Below are 7,242 nucleotides of genomic sequence, written 5' to 3'. Positions count from 1 at the left end.
GTATTTTAATAAATTTTATTAAAGTAATGGTAAATACACAATATTTACTTTTTAGAAATTATATTTTTTGTACTTAGTTACAATTTATAACCATTGTCCACTCAAATAATTATCAAGAGTTGAAATTGATAACTTAAACTAAATATACTTATTTCAATTGTAATTATTAATAGTTCATCCAACCAAGAATACTTGTTTCTTTAACATTATTAAATAATAAAAAGTCATCTAATAATTTGTTCGTATATATTTCTGGACGATATTATTCATAGCTATAGGCGGCATTTTTATCTTAAGGTTGGTAAAACTATTGATTAATTGCCAAATGTATGCTTCTCACTTATACTTGGTATTATTTGTTATTGCATCCTTGTTGATACCAGTACGTGCCATTGACCTCATAGCTACTCCTCGTTTCTTATTGGCTGCAATCGTAGAAGGGATGAAAATATCCGCAAAAAAGCGCGTCTCTCTGCTATTAGCCAACATTACGGAATAGTTCGCGCCGACTCATCATACGCCCTCTTTCATTCTTCTGCATTTGGCATTCAGCGTTGAAGGTCGTATTTAGACCTTAGATTTAGTTTATTGTTACTTTAAGTCTAAATATAGTAATAATAATGGCAAATAACGATAATTTTGCACAAGACGTTACTGAAAATCAAGTGAATGGAAATGCGGAAAACGGTGGCGGTGATGGCCAAGAACATAACAGTGCAGATGCTCCAGGACGCGATGACGACAGGTAAAACCGTTGATTTTATATTACGATATTAGTAAAGTGTAATATAGTATAATCTAAGTAAAATATTAACTATTCAAACATAAAATCGCTTTTTGCGTTGTAAATTTATGTTCACAGTAATTAATATGCTTGCCGCAATGGCGGCGTCGGTCCGGCATATTATCAATATCGGCATTGTAATCGACTTTAATCCATGAGGTTTTTTCAAAATTCAATGTTTTTATTCCTGCAGTGGATTCTTCGCGTAATCAATTAAGTCGTCAATGTCATAGTTCTTATTTCAGCTAAATTCCAGGTTACAATATTATTAAAATTCATTTTGTAGCCGCTCGTCGTAAAATGGCGTCACTCGCGCGTCACTCTTACTTCCCGCCGGCGCGGTCCCGTTATCGATTTTCGCATCAGTTTTTATTTTCACATTCGATTAGTGGATTGAATGTTACGGTCAATTATCGGGCGTGGACTAATTATTTAGCAATTTGCAAGATTTTAAATCGGTGGTAGTGCGTACGGCGTTATGGCGCCGAGGAAGGCGTCGGGTGATCGGCCCTCGGCGCCGCGGTCAGTTTGGAGCGCTACTAACGCCCTGTCTCTCTGCAGGTGTGAGCCTGCGCCGCCGCCGCAGCTGCCGCCGGAGGACGTCATGGTATATATCCGCAAGGGCTCACACTAAAGTAAAACAACGACCAAACTGACTAGATTGTCTTGGCCACTTAACTTTGGGCCTCGTTCACACTTGCCAATTTCAAATCTTGCGATATCACTGTAACATTCTTGTTTTTCATTTCTCGTTGTCTTGATAATGTTAAATTTTGCAGTTTAATTTTTGTAACTTACAGGTTTCTGAATTTGTTTTGCCGCAGTGCTTGGAGTTTGTTTGTAACAAAATGTAGCTGTAAAGTACTGTAAACAAGTACTGCATAGTGTTAATGTTAAATTGTAATTTTTAAGTCAGTTTCTAAATTGAGGCAATTTTGTCCCTTTGTGCTTTCTCATTTTGATAATTTTGTTGTGTGCTTACAGAAAGCTTTTTGTGGGAGGCCTGAGCTGGGAAACCACAGATAGTAAGTGTTCTAGTGATTGACTTCATTATAATACTATACGTTTTTTATTATTGCACAATATTAAATGATGATCAATTTCAGTTCTGCTTCTGAAATAATTTGAAGAAACTTTTACCCACAATCCTGACAAAATATCTGAAATATTATTCTCGTGAGAAATTAGCTTTAGATATCTCATTTGGTACTGTCTCTTTCAGAGGAATTACGTGATCACTTCAGTGCTTATGGAGAGATTGAAAGTATCAATGTCAAGACAGACCCAAACACTGGCAGATCACGAGGCTTCGCTTTTATCGTATTCAAGGCTCCAGATTCTATTGATAAAGTGATGGCTGCCGGGGATCACACTATTAACAATAAGAAAGTAGACCCTAAGAAGGCAAAGGCGAGGCATGGCAAAATATTCGTTGGAGGTCTCAGCAGTGAAATTTCTGATGAGGAAATTAAAAGCTTCTTCAATAACTTTGGAACAGTAAGTGTTATTTAGGATGTAAAGATTAAATTAAGAATGTAATGAGTAAAATAAATGATGAAAACTCCGGATTTGGTGAGATTAAATGATATCTAGATTGTATGTGAAGATAAAACCGGGCCCCTGATAACATTTTAGATTCTTGAAAATAATAAGTCTTAACCCGAAACATTTATATATATATTTTTTTCAGGTTATAGATGTGGAGATGCCTTTTGATAAAACAAAGAACCAAAGGAAAGGTTTCTGTTTTATCACATTTGAGTCTGAGCAGGTGGTCAATGAACTTCTGAAGACTCCCAAACAAACTATTGGAGGCAAGGAGGTTCGTTGAGTTCTTTATACAATATAATCAAGTGATGTATTTGAAATTTAAAGTCATTTAATTTAATTTTTATTTCCGTGTTTAGGTTGACGTTAAGAGGGCGACACCGAAACCAGACGGACCCGGGGGAATGGGAGGGCGTGGCGGCCGAGGCGGAAGGGGTGCTCGTGGCGGGCGTGGGGGCCGTGGTGGCTACGGTGGCCAAGGGGCCTGGGGCAACCAGGGCTATGGCGGCTATGGCTACGGCCAGGGAGGATACGGCGGCGGATACGACGGTTACGGCTATGGTGGATACGGCTACGACGGCTACGGGGGCTACGGTGGATACGATTACTCCGGATACCCCAATTACGGTAAACGCGGCAAGCAGCACTAGTGAGCCGGCTGGGCCGGCCTGCTCTCCGACACATTACCTCGACTGATGTTACCTGATCCTAGAATGTAAACGTAGAGTAAGGTGGCGGGCGAGCGGCGTGTCGCGGTTCGCCCGCCGCGCTAGGTTAGCGTAGTGGGGCCGCCCTCCGTCCTTGAGATACCTCCTCGCTGATGTATAATTCGATCGATAAGGAGATATCGAGTCGCGTGAACCTTAGGTGTATGTCTTAGTGCGTAGAAAATATTTATTTTTCTATTATAACTGCGTATTTACATTGATATTCTATCGAGATAATGTGTAGTGAATGTCGTCGGGGCGACAGTTTATTCTGATAACGATCGTAGTTAGGAAACTTGCTCCTGTGTAATCTTAAAATAAAATCATTTCATAGTTATAACATTTCGAAAGATCATTTTAATTTGCATTCTTTAGTTTATTTCCACTAATTTGCATCACTGTTGCGAGCCGCCCGCGTGTATGTCAGCGGCAGTAGCGAGTGCCCACGCAGCTATCGATCACTCTTTATCATTGTTTCACTAGGTACTATGTTTGTACATATATGTTACCGCCTTACGTTTTATAAGTGTTCATTTGTAATACCACTTTTGACATATGTAGCAATGTCGCCCGAGTTTTATTTGTTTTGGTATTTTTATTTACCTATTAACGCTCTCGCCACATGCTACATTTGGGTAATTGGGGTAATATATGGAGAGACATTGTGAAAGTGATAAAGATATGATGAAGCTTTTGAATAAAGCACTGTTACCAAAAAATCAATGTGTTTCCATATATACCCCGCCCGCTCCCGCTCCCCCCGCGCCCCGCAACTAACACGCATGCTCGCAGCTGTCCACGACACTTCCCTCGACTGTCTCGACATTCGCGGCGTGAGCATCGATTTTAGAATAATAATTATTTTTAGAATTAATCAAATAAAATAAATTAGTCAAATTAATAATATTTTATATTATTCTTTTAAATAATTTAGTGCTCTTGAAGTTAACTGATAAACTTACATTTAGTTAAGAGATAAAAAGTTATACTGGACAAGTTAATAGTGAAAAAGTAAATGTCATATTCATGTCGCAACAACTTTTACTTGAAACAATAAGTTAAACGCAAATCTCGTGGTACTCATATAATAACTTGTTTAAGTAATAGTTCATGTAATTATTAAATACGTCGTGAGTTATTTAAAGTAGTTATATATAACTCATCTCTACATTAAGATAAAACATGACTCATACGAGAAATGATTATTCGTAAATACTCTGAAAACGAATACACAAGCCCATATAGAACGAAAAGTGGTGCGTGGAGATAACGCACTCTGCTGGAGACTAATGTCTTTATGTTGCGGGCAGACTATGGCGGGTACGGAGGGTACGAGGGCGGCTACGGCGCGCGCGCGGCTCCACGCGGGAAAGGTACTGCCGTCCTCACCCAACCCTAACCCTTAGCAACCGCCGCCGGTCACACTCTCGTACCGCCGACTGTGTAGACTTAGCTTGAGAGTGTGACCCTATGTGTTCTTGTAGTGTTGTCACGATCGTTTTGGCCCCGCTGCAATTACCTATCGTATTACTAATATATTGTATAGTTTTTTGGATCGTAGTTTGTTAGTTAAATGTTACAAAACGTTTAATTTGCATCTCAGTCGTTTAATATTTTAATCGTTTACATTAATCTCAAATTAGTGTTGACATAATATTGCATGGGTGAATGTAACTGAAAAATTATTTCAGCTTATTATATATTTTTAATGAATTCTAATAGATGTAAGAATTATATGACCAAGTCCTTAAGTGATATTTGTTCATTTCAAGGCAATGTCAAAATATCCAATAAATATTGGATATTTTGACATTTCTTTTTTATATTATTATTTATTAACATTATTATTTAAAATTGATCTTATTAGTGAGATTACTAAATAATTTCTTTATGTAGATAAATTATAAATTTTTGATAAAAAAACATTAATTGTTTATATACTAAAATGTGAATAACATTTTATTTTCAATTTGAAGTGTTAATTTTTCATGTCTTTTGATATCTAACAAATCTTGTTTTTTTGTTGTCTAAATGAATAGAAATGTAATAACATTTTTTTCTTTTTTTTTTATGGAAGAAACAGAAGGCAGACAAGCGGAGGGCCGATCTGATGGTAAGTGGTCACCTCTGCCGTTAACATTGATTATGCTAGTGACCTTAAATAAATTCCTGACATTACCAATGTGCCGGCACCAGTGTGACCTAAGATGTTACATCTCTTGTGTCTATTTATTATTGCACTGCCTCTTTCACTTTGGCTTCCGATGTAGATCCAATTTCTTTCAATAGTCAAGATTTAATTTAAATATTAAAATTTATTTGCCGAATGTATTTAATGAGCGTGTTCAATAGTAATGCATTTTAATATTATGAATTTTTGTCAAAATTAAAAAGCTCCTGGGGACTAAAATCTCACCGCTTTTTGTTATAAGCTTAAAGCTAAGCTTAAAACTTTTATTATAGTGTAGTTGAATTATAATATTGTAGCCTTTATTATCTAGTATCTTTCTTTAAATTTATATTTTAGGCACTATTTGTAAAAAAGTTGCTTATTTGCTTCAACCTAACTAGAAAGGAAATTACACTCACAGTATAAATCAATTTAAAATAGTTTTTACCTAACTTATTTGAGTATGTTAATAAATTTAACATATTTTAATTGAATTATTCAATTAAATTTATTCCTGAATTTGAATAAAGCTGACAAATAAGACAATTTGAAACTTCAGTCAGCAGTTTTATACATTTGAGTCTTAACGTAGCGAATTTTTACTGAGTATAAAACACAATGCACTGTCATTGTGGTTATACCGTTACTCGTGAGTGTACCGCTATTTAATAACTGGCATGACAAACGCGCCGCCGAACCTGTTTTATTCCATCGTTAAGTTGACTTATTGGTGGTGCTATGCTTTTCGAAGTTTCCTTATCGTTACATCTTGCAGCAGGCTATCAAGGCGGCAAGCAGCGCGGGGGCGGCGGCGGTCGCGCCAACCAGAGGCACCAGCCCTACTAAACACAAACCAGTACCTGCCGATAGTCATCTCAGTCCAATAGTAAGGTGAATATGTTGCATTAATATTGTATGCGCTCATTTTTTTAAATTCGCCTCTAGTCTTTGCATGCGGGTTGACATATCAATCATTGGAAGAGTGCTAGTGACGCTACATAATAAATTCCCTCAATATTCACCCTATTCACTAGGGGTCGGCGCGGTGTTTCCTCCAGTCATATTTATTTCCAACATTCGACAGATATCAACATACTTTAAGATCTTGTTAAAATGTAAAATATGAATAAATAAATATATATAACATTTAATTTAGCTCAGTCGCGCTTCACACATGCGTTGGTCGGCGAGGGAGTAACACTTGACTTGTTTCAGATTAAGTGATCGGTCGTGCGCGTCCCCCGCGCCGCAGCCGCCGCAGCCGCCGCCGCCGCCGCGCCGGGGACGCGACATTCCATTCCACATAATTAATATTTAAGAAATCTTTTTAAGAAAATTTTTAAGGATAAAAAGTACGTCGTATGTGACGTGACCGCATCCGGAGCGGTCGTTGCATTAAATTAATATAATATAGTATGGATTAATAGATTAACTTGAGTATTATTGCTGATTAGATTCAATTTTGACATTATAGTATCGAAATCTTACCTTTTGAACTGATTCTTAGAGTAATAATTATACAGAGCTTAAAGTTAGAGTTACGGTCTCCGACGGCGCGCCGGGTCCGTGTGTGCGTGCGTGCGTGCGTGCGTGTGTGTGTGCGTGCGTGCGTGTGAGCAGCCGCCCTCCACTCAGCGATGATTGTTCTGGATCTCATTGCAGAAAATGTTGTAGATTTTTTGTAATTTTTAATTTTGGTAATCGAACAAGAAAATAGAATCATGTATTTTATACAAACTAGTTGTTTCTTCCGATGAATAGGGATGAAATTAGCGTAAGTGATCGGACATGAACAAAACTTCTGGAGATATACGAGTTGTGTATGTCTAAATAAAACAAATATGTAAATAAAATGTTGACTTTTTTGTCTGTCTTAATTGATTTCAATTTCAATACTACAGAAGTAGGCACTTATTTATTATTAAGTACTGAATCTTTTTTACATTTTCTTATTTCTGTGTTTAGACTATATTCCAATTAAAGAAGATAGTTTTAAAACTTGTAATTCTAATATAAATTGTTTTGTCCAGTGA

The 7,242-nt window shown here is 37.0% G+C and overlaps 1 protein-coding gene and 1 non-coding gene across 23 annotated transcripts; both read left to right on the top strand.

Annotated features, from left to right (window-relative positions):
• The first annotated feature begins 484 nt into the window (after positions 1-484).
• On the top strand, positions 485-7,082 carry LOC126772762 (RNA-binding protein squid). 22 transcript variants are annotated; one of them, XM_050493309.1, is made up of 10 exons: positions 524-745; positions 1,346-1,391; positions 1,769-1,809; positions 2,007-2,281; positions 2,475-2,606; positions 2,692-2,959; positions 4,350-4,412; positions 5,117-5,152; positions 5,985-6,100; positions 6,425-7,082. In XM_050493309.1, exons 4-9 carry the CDS (start codon positions 2,138-2,140, stop codon positions 6,053-6,055), a joined length of 714 nt encoding a protein of 237 aa, XP_050349266.1. In that variant the 5' UTR covers positions 524-745; positions 1,346-1,391; positions 1,769-1,809; positions 2,007-2,137; the 3' UTR covers positions 6,056-6,100; positions 6,425-7,082. The 22 variants fall into 22 exon arrangements, with proteins under 22 accessions (XP_050349248.1, XP_050349247.1, XP_050349246.1 ...); XM_050493291.1 differs by lacking the exon at positions 1,346-1,391 and having other exon boundaries at positions 485-745; positions 5,123-5,152; positions 5,988-6,100; XM_050493290.1 differs by lacking the exon at positions 1,346-1,391 and having other exon boundaries at positions 485-745; positions 5,123-5,152.
• On the top strand, positions 1,869-1,939 carry LOC126773095 (small nucleolar RNA snR61/Z1/Z11). Its single transcript, XR_007669716.1, has one exon. It is a non-coding gene; the product is annotated as a small nucleolar RNA snR61/Z1/Z11 (small nucleolar RNA).
• Positions 7,083-7,242: the final 160 nt, after the last annotated feature.

Source organism: Nymphalis io, chromosome 13 (assembly GCF_905147045.1).
Source record: "Nymphalis io chromosome 13, ilAglIoxx1.1, whole genome shotgun sequence".
In the NCBI taxonomy this organism is placed as follows: Eukaryota; Metazoa; Arthropoda; class Insecta; order Lepidoptera; family Nymphalidae; genus Nymphalis; species Nymphalis io.
This window is presented reverse-complemented; position numbering and strand designations above follow the sequence as displayed.

Excerpts from the sequence above, each read along its gene's own strand:
- LOC126772762 (XM_050493288.1), top strand. The coding sequence starts at position 621 with ATGGCAAATAACGATAATTTTGCACAAGACGTTACTGAAAATCAAGTG. Across the intron at positions 746-1,768 it reads CCAGGACGCGATGACGACAG|AAAGCTTTTTGTGGGAGGCC; the intron begins GTAAAACCGTTG and ends GTGTGCTTACAG. Across the intron at positions 1,810-2,006 it reads GAGCTGGGAAACCACAGATA|AGGAATTACGTGATCACTTC; the intron begins GTAAGTGTTCTA and ends TGTCTCTTTCAG.